Source organism: Dermacentor andersoni, chromosome 11 (assembly GCF_023375885.2).
Source record: "Dermacentor andersoni chromosome 11, qqDerAnde1_hic_scaffold, whole genome shotgun sequence".
Classification (NCBI taxonomy): Eukaryota; Metazoa; Arthropoda; class Arachnida; order Ixodida; family Ixodidae; genus Dermacentor; species Dermacentor andersoni.
The window spans coordinates 17,076,798-17,096,863 of record NC_092824.1 but is presented as its reverse complement, the minus strand read 5'-3'; the positions used below and the strand labels follow the sequence as shown (position 1 = coordinate 17,096,863).

The window sequence follows — 20,066 nt, the reverse complement described above, 5'->3', positions numbered from 1 at the left end:
TGATTTCATTTAGGTTTTTCCGTCTGTCTTACTTTTATTTAACTAGTTTTTATTTTTTGGACCATTTTCTAGAGGCTCTCAAGCTTTTGTAGCGTTTTTTTTTTTTTTTTGACGCAGACTCTGTTCTTTAGACCCTTTGTCGTTCAACTGTTCTGTCCATTTCATTGTTTTTCACATGGTTCATTTTTCGCGCAGTCACATGTTGTAGCATTTTTTTGGGTGAGTGACTATCACAGATTTTAGTTTTGACGCACACGCTGTACTTAGACGCCATTATTCAGGTTTTTTCCGTGTTTTTCGTTGGTAATTATTCCCATAGTCGTGCGGGTTTTATCACTGACTCGGCCTTAGGCGTTTGAAATGTTTTATGTTGTGGATAGTTTGATAGTGAAGCGTAGACGGTACGTTTTATGTCTCGTTTTTTGTCCCCTTTGGCTTGGAAAAGACTATACTCGATGAATTGCTTCCCGTGCTGCTCCACGTGTGGTTCTTGTTTGCTGATTAGATATTTTGTGCCAGGTATGATTCCTGAGTGGTCGATAGATTCCTGTATTTTACTTCTACAGTTTCGTGTGTGACTCGGCTTGATTAACCTACATAAGGCAGGCTTTTGCGGAAATAAACTAAGTTGTGAGTGGCGCCGGTCCTGTCGTTTGTGTTCTTGAGTCCTGGTCTTCTGCGCCTTGCCTTTACTAATTCAAGCATGAACCAACTAGCCCAAGCTAGAGTTTTACTTAAGCTACCAACACTTTGTTGCAATGAAACGAGCTCCTCTAGTGTGCCCTATGGTTGCTCTTAGTTGTAGTGGGCGTTACAAGATCAATAAACGCCAACAAGTCTACTTTTTTTATACACACACCGTTTTAATGAAAAACAATTACAATGAATGGAGCAGCCCTCTTCCGTACTATTTGGGTTATTTAACTGTGAGAACGGGCAAGAACTTTCGTAAACAAGCAGCGCGACAAGGCGACATGGGCACTGTGTTGTCTCTTCATAGAATGCCTACCAACTCGCAGAGCTTGCTGTTTTGATCAAGCAGCAATCGTTGCAACCAGATAGTTTTGGTTATTTGAAAGACGATATTCGTAGCACACGAAAATGAGGAAGAAGAAAGAACACTTCCACACTTCCATCACCTTGCAGTTTCTATCGTATTTCTAGCGCCTTTAATCTGGCGGTCTTTCTAATCAAAAGCAAGGCTTCGAACAGTTCAATAGTGATCGTTATTAAGTATGGTTCCTTGAACACGCTAGCCAACAGCTGTATGAGCTTCGCCAAAATCGTGAAGTTGGCAACGAATAAATGTTCCTCTGTGCTACCACGCACCGATGCGCCGTCGGTGCAAGGGGAGAGTTCGCTCAGGCACCTCTAGATGGCTCAACATGTCCAGGAGAAGCGCAAGACAAAATCCTGGGGCGGAATCTCATAAGGGTTTGGAAACCGAACGTTTCACTTGGCTTTATGTCATTGGCCAGAATTGTGCTTGCCTCATCGGCTATCAGAGACAACGTGGCAGCACCACAAATTCTGTACATGTCAGGCATCTGTCAACCATATTCCAAGAAAACCCGTCGTCGGCTGAGAGCGGAACCAGCGGAGAGATGGTTTGCTTTGGGTTTGGTTGCTGTGGCTTGGATTTTGGCTTGCGACCCTGGCCGCGCTCGCCTGCAGTGCTTCCCAGGAGACCCGCGGGCGTCGCGCACGTTTGTAAGTTGCTTCGGAGGCTGTGACTTGCCCGTGTTTTCTGCTTGGCGTTGCTTTTTCGCTGTCGACAACGACTGGAGGCACAATACGCGTTCGACGAGATGACGGTAAATTACGTGCACCTTCATTGTCGGCTTTCTAAGCAGTGCTTTAGCTGCCTACGCTACGTACTAGAGGAGACTCGGGTGCAAGCGGGCCAGTAGTCATTCCACGGAGATGAAGGAATTTGTGGTTGCTCGCCACTGGCCTGCAGCTTGCAGAGGTTAGTGGGAAATGACACATTCAGCGGAAGGGCTCAGATCTGAGTCGCCGACACTATCCATGAAGTTTCTCTTGCAATTACTGCCGTTGGCCGACCGAAGGATTGGGTCAGTTTTCTTGTGACCCCAGCTGTCTAAGCCGATGCGATTTCGGGTTAATTTTGACTGGCGTTTTTTAACGTGCACACTAAGCACGGCACATGGTCATTGTTGCATTTCGGCCATCTCTGCCAAATTTCGTCGCGGCCTAGATTCGATTGCGTGACCTCGTGTCTAGCAGCGGTACGGCATAGCCACTAAGCCACCGCAATGGGCGTCAGTTCTTTTTTACATTTAAACCGAATCCCGTGACATTAGAAAATAACGATAGTTATTAAATCTTCACCAATGACCTAAATGACGAGTCTCACACCGCCAAATTAGATTGTCTCCAAAATTTGAATCCTATAGCAATAACAACGATAAACGTTCGCAAACAATGAGTTCTGCCTGAATTTTAAAGCAACGCTTTCCTAGCGAACCTTCCTGGATTTTCCTGACCGCGGCTCCTGGGTGCTGCGGTCCTGACGATTCGCTCATTCTAAACAGATTGAATTAAGTGCCTCATGGCAAAACAAAACCTCGGTCCCCCAACACAGCAGCCCGATGTCCCCACCATTTGGCTACAGCCGTACCTCAATCGTGCCAGCATCATCTAGCTCTTTCACATGACCGCTGTGTATGCCACCTTGAGTGTCAACGCGCACAAGTGCATGAAAACTCAGCGCACGCGCCAGTTTCCTATACGCCAAAGACACAGCAATAAAATGGCCCATTTAATATCATTTGCGTAAACCCTTCACGAAAGCTTCGTAGATTCCAGCGTACGCTCTGTATGTGCATTGCATTTTCCTCTACGAACATCATGGTTATGGCGGCCAACAGGCCCAAATTGCAATGACTGTGCACTTCTTTTTTATAAGTAGCCTCTCTCCGTGCGCCCCCACGTTCTCGTGCCCGTACCCTTCTGTGGCTTCGCGCAGACAAGCGAGCCAACTCGGGTCCGTCGCTGGACACCAGGTTCCGGCTGTTCACCCGCCAGAACCCCCACAAGCCGTACTTCCTGTTTGCCGCGGATCGCGACAGCATCCTCAACTCTACCTTCAGTGCAAAATGGGACACGAAGATATACATCCACGGATACCTCAACAGTGGGAAGCTCCTCGCTCCAGAAATGGTAAATGCAGTTTCATACCATTCTATCAGCTTGAAATATAATAAAGAGTTGCAATAAATGAATAAATCAGCCAATCAAACAATCAATATTTAAATAATTGTGCTAGATAACTTTATGTTCTTGTGTGTCTTATGTGATTTTTTGCGGTTAACTCTATTCGTGCGTTTACGTCAGCTAACTCTCTTACATTTTTGTTTTGTCACTCTACGTTACCTTTTCTTTGTCGAGTGTGAACCCGGTATTTAATTTTCAGCATATGTGCATATTATGTGAAAGGGTGTAGGCGGTGACGAAAGGCGCTAACATGTACACAAATAATCTGTCTTCAAAAAATAACTTAGTGAGCCAAATATTTCTGGCTTTGGTTGCACAACAGAAGTTGTTAAATGTGTGCGTAAAGTGCACAACTGAAATCATTCTTTGTTAGCCGGCGTCGGGATTGCAGCAGTAACTAAAGAAACGGACGAGAAACCAATTTTGCAGAGGTGTTTCCCACTTCACAGTCCTATTTAGGTCGTAGATGTTTTCAAGTCTTTCGACAAAGAGTAAACGATGGGTGCGTTGACACTCCCATACTTGCACGAACAACGTGTGCTAACACTGCTTGTGTCGTCACTTCTTTCTGTGCCTCCCATGTCTGGCGCTTCCAGATGAAGCCACGCTGCAGAAGCGGATAATTGTTCTTCGCACCGAATCGGCCCTCATTCTGCGTTAGTGTTTCGATCACTAGAGTCCGACGGTGTTCTCAGGCCCTTCCAACTCTAGGCGGCCTCCTCTCTGCCGAAAGACTTGAACGCAAGAGTGCGCTCAACTGGGCTGGTTCGACAGTCCAAATTCTAACGCTGAACAAATAACAAATATAGTCACTAGAGTCGAGGAAGAACTTGGCAAATGGCCAAATAAAGAGTGGGAATATAGTGAGCTTCTAAGTGCAATAACGACAGGAATACGCAAAGAGAAACAACATATTCATTGGGAAGGAAAAAAGAAACCGAAAAGCTGGTGGAACAGAGAGATACGAGAAGCGATCGCCGAATGACTTATCCCCCTTATCCCCGCTGCTGTTTATGATGTACATGGTGAGGATGGAGAAGGCGCTAGGGAAGTAATATCGTGTTTAGTCTCTCACACAAACAGGCGGGTACAGTAGTAGAGCAGCAACTCGCAGGTTTAACTTATGCGGACGACATTGTGTCGCTAGCTAACAAGCAAAGTGATTTGCAACGTCTGGATAATATCTGCGGATAGGTAGGCACCAATTTAGGTTAGAAATTTATTGTTAGAAAATCAGGTGTTATGGTATTGAAAGAGAAAAGTGAAGAGACAGTGGCAATACAGGGCCACGAAATACCCAGGGTTACAGAATATAAATGCCTTGGCATATGGATAAACGAAGGCAATAGATATATGGGAAAACAGAAAAACAATAACAGTGAAGGGGAAGAGAAATGGCAGCCATAATGAAGCACTGAGCACTATGGGGATACAATAGGTACATGGCGCTCCGAAATATGTGGAAAGGTGTAATGGTTTCAGCACTTACTTTTGGAATTGCGGTTGTTTGCTTTAAATCAGGTTTAAATCGATGGGAACCAAAAGTCAGTGGGTCGTCTCGCGTAGGGTGCTCACGGGAAGACTACAAATGAACCTGTGCAGGGTGATATGGGCTGGACTAGTTTTGAAGTGAGGGAAGCTTGCAGTAAAATTGAGTATGAAGAATGACTGAGGAATATGGAAGAAAGTTAATGGGCTGGGAAAGTGTTGGGGTATATGTACAGGAAAAACATTGATTCAAAGTGGAGGAAGGGAACTAGGAATCTTGCCAGCAAGTATGCGGCCTGTAGGGTAGGCTACACAGCAACAAGGAACGTCAGGAGGAAAGTCAGAGAGGCTGAAATAATCTCATGGGTGGTGGCAATGGAAAAGAAACCTGCTATGAGCAGCTACTTAAGAGAAAAAAAACGAAACCAGGAAAGAAACAACTTATGATAACTCAAAGGGAAGCTCATTAATTTTCGAAGCTAGATCGGGATGCCCTAGAACACGCACCTATAAAGCGAAATATAAGAAGGAAGAAGAAGCATGTGCTTGCTGCGGTAAAGCTAGGGAAACTATGGAGCATGCTTTAGTAGAATGTGAAGACGTCTACCGAGCGGTTGATTTATAAGTATATAAGATTATGTTCCAAGTTCAACTGCAGAGTTTTCTGGCAAAAGACTGCGTGATCAGCTTGACGATGTCCAGAAAACCCTACAAGCAGTAGCACACGAGTGATACAGAAATCAGACACAGATACAAAGTTACAGTCAATAAAAAGAAAACGTTCACCAGTTATATATATAGAGCCTTAACCTTTGCACAAAAATTTAAACAATAATATTGAAAATAGGAACGCTCAAATTGTCATACAAACGTTCAAAATTAGATAATAAGAATAATCAAGCAAGGTATAAAGCAAACATAAAATCACATTTCAACAAAATATTTCCGCAGCTCCGCTTTGATATATATTATTGTGTGTTTATACGTGTTTATAACATGGGGTAGGTTGTAAGACAACATTTGTAATTTGTAATTCGTGCGAAAACGTGATATATTCCATGTAATAATAGTGCTTGTGTGTATGTTAACATGACGCGTGTGCACAGATGCCAGAGCCGAATAAAAATCGTCAATGGATGCCGTGGAAAAATACATTTTTTCTAACAACTTACAGTGACACAAATGGTTGACCCGGACAATGTCAAGTGCTTCAAAAGCATACTTGGAGGTAGTTGTATTGTTAACATTGGCGATAATTCGAACACTTTTCTTTTGCAGTATGAGAGCCTTATTTATGTTTGTTTTGGTCATTGTGGCCCATACTAAATTTCAGTAGCTAAGGTGAGAAAAGAAAGTGCGCAATAAACTTGTAATTTACATATCAAAGGTAAAGTTTCACGACATCATGACAGAACCCCGCAGACGGAAGAGAGTTTCTTGCAAACAATGTCAGTATGGGCATCCCAGTTTAAATAACAGTAAAAATATACTCCAATATCTTGTGCACTCCAACTATTTCTATTTAGTGATCTTCAAAGTGAAGCATGCAATGCGGTATTATCGACTCGTTTCTTGCGCGAAATATTATAGCCTTTGACTTTGTAGGAATAATGCTTAACTTATTTATCCTTGGCCACCTTGACAATTTAATCAGTAGGTGATTAGATTTCCCAATTACATCGTTAAGGTTAGGCTCTGACAGAAGTGGTGTGTTATCATCCGCGTATATCACAATATCAGTGGAAGGATCTATGCTAACAATATCAGTTAGGTACGTATTGAACAAAAGGGGTCCCAATATGCTCCCCTGTAGGACCCCACAACTGATAGGCAAAATGGATGAAAGTTCATTATCTAAAGATACCGACTGGCTTCTGTTTTAGAGATATCCTTGAAGCAATGTGAGTGGTCTACAACGGAGTCCGCACACTTTAAGTTGGTTAAAAAGAATCGTATGAATTAAGCACTAAAATCAAAGAAAAGAACCACTGTATACAAGTTCTTATTATAATTATTCAAAATTATTTCCTTCATTGTTAATAACGCTGTTTCTGTAGATTCACCAGTTCTGAACCCAAATTGTGACTCAGATATTACCTTACGTTTGTCAAAAAACTTAATTATTCTTGAGGCAATTACTTTTTCCATACCTTTGGAAAACACAGGGAGTACTGAAATCGGTCTATAATTTGTTGGTACATTTTGGTCGCGCCCCCTTTAAAAATGACAGATACTTTTGCAGTTTTCATTGCGTTGGGAAAAACCCCGCACTCAAATGCAAGATTGTCGATGTGTGAAAATAGGGGACAAATTATGGGTGACACATATTTCAATTGTTTCATCTGCATGCTGTTGATATGTAAGGCTGGCCCACTAAGGCTGGCTACTGGCCTTCTTGAAGCCCTTGGGTTCAGCGAGACTTGTGGAAAAGTAAACATATCCGAAATAGGGATTAGTAAGAGGCGATTGGAGGATTGGTGGAAGAAAAGTAAGGAAACAACAAAAAACTGAGACGTACAAACGCACAGTCCACAATAGGGGATCAGAAAATTTGGTTGTGGGAGTTCATCGTGTTTTTTTTTCTTTTTTTATTGTTTAACCTAGGTCGGACATTAAGCAGTATAATAGCCAGAGCTTGGTGGCGCAACCCACCGCCCCATTCCAAAGGGTACGCTCATAAGATCCATCCACCCATCCATCCATCCATGGTGCATGTTGAAGGGGATCGAGCAGCGCAAGTCAGCGCTGTCTGTCATCAGCACTTTAGCTTCTGACTTCTGCCTTCGCAGTTCGAACTTGAACGCAATTGCGTCGCACTCTATGTAAAGGGTGGTGTGAGTGTTGAAAGCGGGGCGAAGAGATGAGATCAGAAAGACTAGCGCATGCGCACGTAGCTCACTCGAAGCGCAAGTTTCGTCTACTAGGCTTTTCCTACCAGCCAGACACACTTCCCGGCTTATTGAAGACAGCAACAGAATGTGCCCGTGGCTTGCCTCCTTTTTCATTTCTTTTTTTTTAATTTTTGCGTGTACTGATCTGGCGCGCATGCACAGCAAAATAATGAAAAAAAAAATTCGCAAAGCTTTGCCATGCAAAAGTATCACATCTTTTTTGCGCGTTTTGTTCTTTCTCTTACGGTGCATGTTGAATACCGCGGCCTATATTGTCCCTATATTGCATAAATGATGACAGAGTTATTTTACGAACCATATAAGCTTTGTTTACATTATGAGTGAACAGAAGTAAATACTTAGATTTTCAGATTTATTAGGACTATAATAAACATACAAGTTTGTACCGAACATAAGTAGGACGTTCTGACAGGCTAGTTGGTTGGTACCTTTAGACGTTTCTTTTAACTGGTCGAAAAAACGAACACACGCGAAAGAAACACACCACACCGCAAACGCAGTGGTGCGGTGTTGCGTGTTCCTTTTGAGTGTCCTCGTTTTTTCGCGCATGGTAAAAGAAACGTATAAGATATGGATTATGAAACATCATGAAAATGGCCGAGCGGACTTGCTGCTAAGGTCATAAGACAAAGCCTGACTGACTGCGTTCCCGTTAGCACGATGTGTGGAATGAAGCAAAACCATTGTTACATGCGTTAAGACATGAATGAACGTTGCAATTCCTGCACCTCACAGACGACTTCTTTGTTTAATAGAGCCAATTCTGGCCTATGGCCGATGGCTCAGATGAGAGCCTGTTTGGGTGGCTTTGCGGCAGCTGTTCCCCTCACTTTTTTGGTTTGACTCAGTGATTCGATATCTAAAGAGGCACTTGTTAAGAGAACATCTTTACTTTGCGCGCCACTGACCAGATGGCAGCACATTGCCCATTTCCCCGCTCAAATCCATACTGTTCAAAATACGGCGCACCATGATTTCCGGTTCTCTGCCGTAGTTTGGGAAGAAATTGAGAAAACTAATAGAGGGCTTAAATTGATGATACCATAAAAATATTGCCGGAATAATTTTGCCATGTTTTCGCAGGAAAAATGTTGCGACAAAAAAAATAGCTGCTCTTGTTCGCGCTACCCTCACCCCCCCCCCCCCCCCCCCTCTTCCCGACTTTCACGTGGCTTCAAAAAAATTATGTCACATCTGTTTTACGTACCGCTCAAGCGGTGGAAGCACTTTGCTCATAACAAATGCGCATAGCCGTGAGAATTACTCTGACGTTATGTCATTCCTAGCTGGACCTCTCACACCCGAAAAAAAAATTTACCGGTAAGTGCCAACAATGAGACGCCATGCAATAAAGGGTTATAAAAAGCACACGTCCCAGTTCACGCGTCCTCGCTGTCTGCGATAAGCAGGGAAGCTTCCAATGAGTTGTTGTTGTTGATTATGTTACAACGCCTATTAGATAATCGCGAAAGGGGCGGTGTCATGCCAGTGGGAAGAGACTAGCACACGAAGCTCGCACTTCGAGCGAACTTTGTGCGCGTGTGCTACTCTTGCTGATCTCGTCGCTTCGCGCCGTTAGAAGGCCCTGATCGGCCGGCCAGTCGATGCTCGAGCGGTACCGTTAAAGAATCGGTCAGCTGTACCTCTTTAAAGGGGAAAGAAAAAATATCTAGTCTCACGCCTCATTTCTTCGCTTATACACAGGTACGTAATCCTGCACAGGGCGCAATAGGTGCCTGGTCTGCAACTTTCGTTGCGATCTAAGTTTGTCTCCGGCTCACCTTCTAAACAGAACACTGTTTCACCACCACTGAGGCAACAGTAGCTATTGAAGCAGTTTGTTCACAGAAGCCCAACAAGACTAGACAAATGATAGCAACGCCGCGAAAGTTCAGTAATACCTTAATGCAAGCCTCGGTTTTCGAATTCCTACGCACCTTTAGGTGCAGACAGCGGCGCGCATCAGGTACATGGGTTTGTTGACCGTATTCAACAAAGGAGATTCGCTATAACATTTGAATGTATCTCTGCGATAGCCAGCGCGGAAGGCATATGGGAAAGCAGGAAAAAAAAAGTGTCGGTGAAAGAACCACACTTACCACATTGAATGGCGAGGGCTCACGAAGATTCCAAAACCTTTATTCTTATCGTCTAATGTGCGATATCATAGGCATGATCACGGCGCCCGGGCTTAAAATTATCGCTGAGCGCAAGACACTCCTGTATGATTGGAACCTACTGGAATGTTATCGATGGTTCTATGCGTTGTCTGCTGTCGCCGAAGCTTGTGTAATCTGATTGTGTGCGTGACGAGAATTGTGCAGTACTTTCTGGAAGACACGCGGACACCAGCCATTTCTCTGGAAACTTTGGTGACTCATGTATAAAAGCCGACGCACTTGACCGGCAGATCACATTCGCACGAACGCCGGCTATGTTCGCCACCATAGTCGTGCTTTGAGTGTAACTTGCTTTCGTGGGCAGAAGTCCTCCCAATAAAAGTCAGTTCTGTTACTGAGAGTTTTGCTAGTGTGTACTTGACGGTCATCACCACGTGACAATATCATTCCTGTTTCACTCGCATTGAAAAAATAAACTCGCATGCACAGGTGTGTTCACACACTAAAGGATACGCAAAACTCAATGTTTGCGATGCACCATCCATTACGCGCAAGCCAGCATACGAAATTAAACATGAACGTGAGTTATATACCGGATCTATTCCTTAAGCCTGTCCAGTTCGCTCGCCGAAATCCTTCCGAAACCGTAATCACGACTTATCAAAGCAAATGTAACAGATTTTCTGGCGTGGTACCCATTAAGGAACATTGTCAGTTACATTTTCAGAATCACGAATAAATGTTTCGAATCCATGTTTTACTTCATGAAGTAATTATGGCATCGGCGTCAATCTATGTTAGGCGTCGCGAAACTATGATTGCCCTGCGCTGCCTTCGCAATCATCTCAGTTTCGTATGTGCTTTGTTCCCACGCGCACTTTCTATTCATCAACGAAGCCTCATGTCACATTATCTTGGGTACCTGTTCGTAAAAAAAGAAAAAAGTAGAAACGCTGTAGAAGTTTTTAAACAAAAGGACATTCTGTTTGCCCGATGAAAGCTTTGCAGTTGGTATATCATGTATTCCATTCACTAACTCTTAAAACGACACGAAATCGAGCTAATCGGCAATGATTGATGTTAGATAAAAGCTGGGCACAGGAAATGACTGAAACAGAGAAAACCAACCGAGAATTAATAAATGAAAGGCCATGCAGTGGCGGAAATAAAGGTAGACTCAATACATATCTTCGTATGCTCAGAAATGGCGCCACCTAACGGCCAGAGTTATCTGCTTATAAAAGGTATCTGTGCAAGCTCAGGAGAGGCAACGCTAGCCTTCAGTCAGAGACATGGCCTGGGCCTACACGAAAAATAGCTGTTTAGGCATGATATTTCATAATTAAGTAATATAAGGCGAACTATACGGTCTTCAGGTAAACAGTGCATATATATATATATTACTTTTCCACATTTACCTGCCACGTCATTCCTGCGAACGCGTGAGCGTCATGCTCTTCCGATCCGGTTTCCAACACACCCATGTACGCAGCAGACACTTCTTTTTCATCCATCAATTTGGAACGTTCGCAAAAATAATTAATGAGACCATTATGGCTGACGTGCCTCTCGGATATATGCACTGACAGCGGGGTGCGCTGACACATTTCTACTTGCAAATTCACACGCTGGCCGCCGCTCAGTGTTTCTTCTACGTGTGCGTCAGGGGGAGGGGTAAATAAATCGAATGATAAATTTAAGAAATGCACAGTTTCGGCTGCCCCGTAACTCAAGTAGTTATTGTGACTGACTTATTCCCACTGCTAGGAATTGGGACTGTTCGACGTAGCTTCAGTTGTCCGATAAACATTCGAAAACAGAACTCACACGAAGGCTGTCTAGCTCGGCCTGCATAAATCTTTCAGCCCGTGGGCGTAGGCACTTTCCAACGCCAGTATATCCCATTTAGAGCGCCGCCCATGGCGACTGTTCCTGCGGTGAGCATCGCTGTCGGCTGCGGCGACGTAAACGAGCGAAAGAGCACAGCCAACGACAGCGAACGTGACGCGCGGCGGGGCGGGGGGGAACAAAAGCGGCGAGAGCGAAGACGTGCGAGGAGGAAAGCGGAGAGGAAGGTGTAGCAGAAATTGGCAAAACCATGAGACGGAAAGCATGGGGGGGGGAGGGAGGGCGAAAGGGTAAAAAGAAAACCGTAGTGCACCGACGATGGTTACGAGATGGCGCCAGAGTAGCGCGCGTCGTTTGGGAAGTCTGTCGGCGGCGGCTGCTGTAAATCGCACTCACGCGTCACCCACGCGTTGGCTCTCGCGATCTTCAGATTAGCGAGGCAGTCGCGCCATACTTCGCTCCGTTTTCAGCGTGCCGTACGAAGTGGGTTGTCCGCGCCAGCCAATATATTTCGATATGAAAAACACGTATTTAGTTGCGCTCGAACTTTGCATTAGGCAGCACCCATCTCGTTGGCGAATATTCTTTTTGTTTTGTTCTTCAGCGCCCCATTTGAACCAAAAAATTTTCATAAACGGCGTGCCTGTGTATATGTGTATTGTGTGTTCCTTTACACAAGTTGCTGCCTTTTGTTCACCCTTGCGGGCTCCTTCTATGCTCTGCGCTCCACCACACTCTGGAATTGCGCTCTCTCTAGCTAGAACAGCGACACGCCCACTGGTGCTGCGCAGCAATCGCTTTTCTCCCTGCCTCCCTTGTTAGCTACTACTACTACTACTCTACTCACCACCATTCTCCCACTGTTCTCCTCGCCCTACAAACATGAATATCCGCCTTCTTCTTGCCCGACAACGTTGCCTGTAAGGGGGCTGCAAGTCTGTAATAACGCACAGAGAGTACATACTGTCACCAAACCGCTTTTCTGTTTGACATATCCTTTGGATATTTTTTTTTCTTTTTCGTAAGAATAACCAGGCACGTTGTTGGCTGTCTTTACTATTAGTGCCAAAGAGCGGCCTTTTTTTTTTGTAAACCACGATTTAGATGGGCTCACTGGTCGAGACTGTTGAAATAAATATTATTCTCTTCGCCTTGCAGGTATCGTTCAAGTTCTTTAGGTTTGAAAGATAACCAGAATAATTAATTTCAATTCTGGTGTTTAGCGCCAAAACCATGATTTGACTAAGAGGTACGCTGTAGTGAGGGACTCCAGATTAATTTTCAGCACTAGGCGATCTTTAACGTGCTCCCAATGCACGGGTCACGGGCGTTTTAACATTCGACCGCCATCGAAATGCGGCCGCAGCGGCTGGAGTTCGCTCCCTCGACCTCGTGCTTAGCAGCGCCACACCATGTGTGTGCGAGTGTGTGTGTGGGGGGGGGGGGGGGGGGTTCTGTGTGTGTTTAAGGACGTAATATGGCAAGCAGTGCAACAACGCGTTAAAAAAATTAGGGGAGCAGAACGACACCCAACGTCCGTGTGATCTGTTCTCCCGTTTTTTGCCCCGCGTTTGCACTGTTTCAAATATTAGGTCATGGTTCAGCGCTGATATGGGTTTATTTTCCGGTGTCCCTCCTTGTAAACTTGCGCTTTTTTTCAACCACGCATCTATAGAAGCTCGCCACTTGCACAAATGTCGACTCCGCCACTGTGCAGGAACTGAAGGACCGGTTCCTTGTTCGTGGCGAGTACAACATCATCATGGTGGACTGGGGCCGCAAGTCGCAAGACCTGTATGGCCGCGTAGTTAATCAAGTGGTTCCTGAAGTGGGACAGCAGCTGGCCGCCTTCATTCGTGTCGTTCAGGTATAGTGTACTTCGATTACCGTGCGCGCCATGGCCAGATGACGCGTGTGCGTTAGACACATGGAGGAAGGAAAAAGATAGGCGTATACCCCAACGCCACTGAAGCGAAACTTGGTGCCGCAACAGTGTTCCCGCTTTGCAGGCAGAGCCACTGCATTGCATCCGAACATACGCGCACCGAATAAAAACTACTGGCATAGCTATTGGCAACGCAGCGTCTCAGCAAATCTCGTTTCTTGCTCCGTGATCTCGACGCAGAAGGTCACGTGTTGGACCACCACTGTGTCTTCGCGGAGCGCTAGCTTCCCATGGCTGGCTGCGTGACGTAATGCCCCCTCCTATATTTTTCCTTCCCCTATGGTGAGACCAATTACTCACTTCTATGCCTTTAACGAGGATTAGCCCTGGTAAATAAACGAGCGCGACGCGCAGTTGACGCGGTGACGATTGTGTTCGTGGGAGTTGCAAAGAGTTGCTTACTAATCGTGACGCGCTGTAGTAGCACGCTGACTTATGAAGTTACAAGGAACTGTGCGTGCGCACACTTGTTCGTTCTTTTTCCTGGCCTCCAAGATAACGCAGCGCGCGCCACTCGGAGACGCCATGTTTTGGGCACAGAGTTAACTCCAGAAATTACTACAGGGAATTTCGGCGCTAGTCTTCGCGGGCGCTGGAAGTGCGGTGGTACATTCAACAGCCAGAATTCGAATCATGGAGAGAACAGGGATTTTTCTAAGCACTCACTGTGGCAACGTTGTGGCGTTGGCGTCGCGCTGCTAGCGCGACGGCGGGCATCAAAAGCCGATGCCAGCGTCCATATTTTCATGGATCCACAGTGAGACAACGCCCGTGTATTCTGCTTTGCTTTCACATTAAAGAACCGCAGGTGGTCACACTTACTCTGGGGTCCCCCATTATGGCTTGCCTCATAATCATATTGTAGCTTTGGCATGTAAAACCGCAGATCTTATGTAACTCTATTTCTCTGAACTTCGTCCTTCTGGCTTCATCGACATTCTCGATATGAAATGTAATGATTATCTAGAGCATATTCTCCTATAAATGCCATAGCATGTGAGGCTTACTAGTGTCTGCTGACCCTAATTGCCTTGTGATATTTATAACACCATAAGTACTTAGAAATTTTGAGACAGAGAAAAAAAAACAGGGCCTTCGTGGCCCCAAGTACGTAAGTTACACAAATCCATGCAACTAACTACCAAGTCAGATCAAATCATATCAAATTTATTTCCCATCATTGCATAATGTAGGCAGCACAGACAAAAAGACAAGATCAATTCAACTTTACAAGGGTCGGTGGCCCTTTGAAAATTTGTTTACAAAATAAAGGAAAACGAGTATTAGCAACAGCAATCTGACATTGTTGGGTGGCATTATGCAATAGCAAGAGAGGAATTAAATATGCGCTGTGAACAAGTGCAGTTCAAACAGTGTAATACAACAACGATCGTCATTGTTGCAGAAGCATAAAGAACGAAGTAACTAAATTCAAACCAAGTGAATTTAACATGAACGGTAATGAGTAGGATAGTAGTTGTGTTCCATAATTTGTGCTTGTGTGTGGTATCAGTCATGTCGCATTTTGACGAATGTTGTATTTTTTTTTTCATGCTTTTGAATAAGTTGCATTGGTGTTCAATGCAACTAAAGTTGACCCTAAAGGTGGCGTTGCAAGAGTAATTGATTGAATACTAAGTTTACAGGACAAACTTCAAATTTCTTAAAGAGCGTTCGAAGTGTGCGTCACAGGCTGAGTTACTCGTTCAAATTCTTTACGTTTAAAAGGTAACCAGAATAATTTCCTTCAATTCTGGTGTTTTGTGCCTAAGCCATGATTTGACTAAGAGGTATGCTGTAGTGGGGGACTCCAGATTAATTTCGACCACTACGCGATCTTTAACGTGCCTCCAATGCACGGGACACGGGAGTTTTAACATTTTACCCCCATCGGAATGCGGCCGAAGTGGCCGGAATTCGCTGTCGTCAATAACTGTGGAGCTTGTACTTTGCCGTTGCATACTTAGGTAATTTTTCTGATCATGAGCACTCAGTCAATCCAAACCAAGATGTTCATACAATAAATTAGCACTACCCTTGACACAGCAAGGGAAACATTAGCTGTCATGCGAAAAAAGGAAACTAGCAAGAAAACTTCAACATACATAACCGACGCTTCGATCATGCAGTGCCCATTGATGTGAAACGCAAGATAAAAGGAAAGAAACGTCACGCGCAGCCGTTTCGTGTAGTAGAGAAAGTTTAGTAATGTTTGGCCCTTTAGTGTTGCCACAGACAATGTGACAATAGTTTAGGATTGGGAAAAAGAGACAGAGTTATAGACTAACAATTTCACGTAAGTGTGAAGGGAAAAGTATACCATGCCCACTGTCGTCACGCCAAATTTACATTTAGTACTTTTTTTAAAAAGCTTTGAGTTATTGCGTTCGGGTTTCTGCTACGCTGCTATGAAGCGTCTTATGTGTTCCCAAATAAAATACATATTTCTGCAGGGACAATCGCAGAAAATTCAAACAATGCTGCTCGCTCTTTTCTGACCGATTAGTCTCCCTACCAGTTAAGACGACATCACAGCTCTCTCCTTTTGTTACAGTCCCAATCGCAGTGGATAAATAGGCCGCTGCAGCAAGCGTGGGAAATTCACGGGTTACAGTGTAGTACAACATAGTGTCGTCAAAAAACTGCTAGACGAGGCTCTGGTGCTATTTAGCTTAACGCACAGTGGTTCAGCCAGCGTGTCAATGAGTGCCGGATAGTTTTCTCCTACACTTCATCCTTCTGCCTATGCTCGGTTTTGTTGCTTTGCGAGCCGATCATTTTCATCGAAATAATAAGTTTAAAATGCTACAAAATTCACTATGATTATGCGTGTGCGTAGACTGTTAATGGCTTCTGCGTTTGTAAAGATACAATATTTACGAAACTCAGGCCGACAAAGGCTGATCAAGCGTAACAAACAAAGTCACAACAATATCTGAAGCCACAAGCGCGAATATTAGACAAGTCCATTCGGTAACGACCATTCACATCCTATGGGAAAGATCGCATCCGCCGAGTTTCATCTAGCAATTTCGGTAGGAAACGTTGCAACAAACATCAAGTAAAACTGCCACCGAAAATAAGGAACTTAGCGGGAAAGGGAGAAATAGAAATAGACTGCTGGAGGTGGTCAAAACGTAAACGCTACGTGGCTGCTTGCATCTGATGCGAGCAAAGCAGGGGACGGCGGAGATGTCACGTGGTTATGTTGCTGCTGCTAATCGAGACGATGTGAGTGAGCCTGTGCTGCTGATAGTGTATAACCACTGCATTTGCTGACGTAGGCAGTGTGCGGTAGCGCTATAGACAGTGGCGATGGCCGATTGCGGTTACTGTCCTTTTCCCCGCCCTATAAAAATACCGTATAGACTCGCGTGAAGGCCACACTTTCTTGCCACAATTCTGACGAGTGGCGGCCCTTGCACGGGAGCCAACATTTTTGTCAAAATGGCATGGCAGCAGCCGGCGGCTTGCGCACTTCCCGGATCCGCAGATGTACCATTGTATCAGCGGTCACCACGCTTGTCTCGCTATCTAGTAGCGGCAAGTGGAATCACGCAGCGCGCGAACATTTAGCGATGTGTGCGCGCGGCATCGGGACACCAAATACGATTGCTTCTCCTGTAGAAATTTTTTCCCAAATTTGGGGCTGCCAAGTTCGGAGTGCGACCCTTACATGGGTACAGCCCTTCCACGAGTCTATACGGTACCTGGAATAAAAAAATCAAATTTGTCATTGCTCTATACTGTTACGAAGTGCGCACTTAGGGATAAAATGTCTCTGTCATCACAAAAGACGTACCAAAAAGATTACAGACATTTAAAACCCAGTATACATTTAAAGCACAGGTTTTTGCACCAAACTCACTGTACCCACCTCACTGAAATTCCAGTTAACAAGCACTTTAGAGGCGTTTGATCCATTTCAACATCACGAATAATGTATTCGTTTTGTGAAGAGCTGCCTGAAGCGTGTCGTAACAACATTCGGAAAATATCAACGATACCACAGCTGATATGGGGAAATATTCATAGGCAGCAGTAAAATATGGTAATGACTCTCTGAGTCCAGTGAAGCGAAGCATGTGACATAGCGACGTCATGTTTCACAAAATAGGAGCAATCGCTTCAAAGTGCCGGTATTCTACTTATCCCAGCACATTGCATTACACGCAGACAATGTGTATCGGGAAAGCAATATTACTGAACTTTGTTTTTTCAGAAACTATGTCATGCTATGTCAATAACTGTCGAGCTTGTACTATGCCGATACATACTTAGGAAATATTGCAGATAATGAGTCTTCAGTAAATCCAAACCAAGGTGTTCATACAATAAATTAGCACTACCTTTGACACAGCAAGGGAAACATTAGCTAAGTCACGTGAAAAAAAGAAACTAGCAAGAAAAATTCAACAGGCTTTACTCACGCACTGATCATGCTGTACCCATTGATGGGGAAATGCAAGATAAAAGGAAAGAAACGACAGCATATATACACAAATGGCCCCTAATATACGCACTACCACGAACATGTTCCCTTCTTGCACGCTGATGAACTTACAAATTGGCACACATACCTTCGATAGCGTAAAAACCAAAAGCAGACTTGCGAACACTTATAAAGATGCTAGGTAACCACCAGAAAATAATAATTTTTTAGACACAATTCGACAGAAGCTCAGCGTACTCTTCGGTCATCTCACACGTGTTCGCTGGTTAGACGAGCAAGAAATCAAGAGAGAAAGCTGCTCAGAAGCGGTAAATGCTCGTGATGTTTTACTCATCTTGGTTGTAGTACGCAGCATTATCGTATTTGCGCAATCAGTCGTCGATAGCCAAATTGTCCACATCCAAATTCTTCCTTCGACGCGGACCTCTGTAGGACTTTGCTCCATCAGGTGGTACGGTTCGATTTCTGTCGCAACCTGAGAGGCGCAGTGCGGCGCAGTCGTCTCCCTTGAGAAGACGTCGGCTTTTTGGATGAGCGCTGGCCAATGAGTGATCAAGGAAAATACTTTTGGAGTGCTGCAACCACATGCGATACTAACAAAAATCACTACACATCTAACTTATTGTCATAAGTAGGCTCCAAACGATTCTTTCCTAGCATTTGGGTAGTAGTCCTGAGAGTAACTTCTCCTTGCTTATTGTCGTACCCTTTCTTTTTCATCAAAACCTTTGATGTAAGCAAGTGTGTAGGCAGAGAAAAATTATGCATATCTTTAAGTGATTGCGGCTGACGCGAACATACTATGCAATCCTTATCGTAGGCAAAATAAATCTCCGACCCAAATGCAGCCGCCGCACATAACCATAGCAGGTTACAAAGGCGCGATCACTCCAGCCATGTTATGTTTATGATAATGAGGATGGTGATGATTTGTTGGCATCGCCTTTGAAACGAGGTGGCGACAAAGTCTCCTAGCCTGCGATAATTGACTTTCATTCTAGCATTTTTGTATACATCTCCCCCCACCCTTTTTCTCTTCCTTAAAATTTATCTATCTACCTTGCACGGCTACCTATAGCTGTAACGGATACCGCTCATATTGTAGCACTGTTTAATTAAGCGCACTAAACAAACCGGTTTAGTGTGGGCGAACTTGTGCCGGGAACTCAATATTAAAACAGTCAAACTATTTACAAGAAGAGTTAACAGGAGCCTATTCAACAGTCGACCGCGTCTCGACACCGAACACACTTTCACGCGCCCCCGAAGGGCAGGAGCCACGACGGGACTTCTCATTGGACGGGAGACTCGGGTTCTCCATTGTGCGCGTGCAAGAAGACGTGCTGTATCGCCAAGCGCGAGGCATTGCTGACGCTCTTCTAATGGCGATGCTATGAGTAATGCCTAGGGGCTTTAGCAATGAAGCAATTGGAAGGGTATCACACGAGAGTTTTTATAACCGGCATGTGGAGCGCTCTCTGCGGCATTAGTCCCCCTCCGAAAACGCATCTTCCCGATGCGTGTGAAACAAATTGATATATAGAAGAGCTTTCATTGCCTGCTGTAGTAAGACTTCATGCGGACTACGTGTGTGACCTCCGCAAAGTTGTGCCGCTTTGATCGCTCTTGTTCATGAGGGATGACTTCGTAATTCAGGTCACCTACTCGGCGAATAACTTCGTAAGGTCGAACGTATCGGCGAAGGACTTTTTCACATAGTCCGCAACGATGCACTGGTGTCCATACCCACACTTTATCGCCTGGGTGGTACTGAACTTCTCTGCGGCGCAGGTTGTAGTAGCTTGCGTCCCTACGTTGTTGCTGGCGGATACGGAACCGTGCCAACTGCCGGGCTTCTTCAGCTCGTTGTAGGAAGTCGTCGACGTCGTACGGGTCCTTGTTGTCATCATTTACCGGCAACATAGCATCCAGTATAGTTGTTACTGTGCGGCCATAGACCAGTTGAAATGGAGGGACCTGGGTTGTCTCCTGTACTGCCGTATTATAGGCGAAAGTGGCGTAAGGCAAGATTGCGTCCCATGTCTTAGGTATGAGGTCGGCAT

At 44.8% G+C, this 20,066-nt stretch overlaps 1 protein-coding gene across 1 annotated transcript in view; it reads left to right on the top strand.

The window, feature by feature from the left end:
* The first annotated feature begins 1,923 nt into the window (after window positions 1-1,923).
* The window catches only part of LOC126517689 (pancreatic lipase-related protein 2-like), a 67,684-nt gene continuing 49,541 nt past the window's right edge, over window positions 1,924-20,066 (top strand). The window contains exons 1-3 of the mRNA XM_055064130.2: window positions 1,924-1,969; window positions 2,933-3,183; window positions 13,323-13,472. Coding sequence (XP_054920105.2) covers window positions 1,924-1,969; window positions 2,933-3,183; window positions 13,323-13,472 — 447 coding nt within the window. The remainder of the gene's footprint in view (window positions 1,970-2,932; window positions 3,184-13,322; window positions 13,473-20,066) is intronic.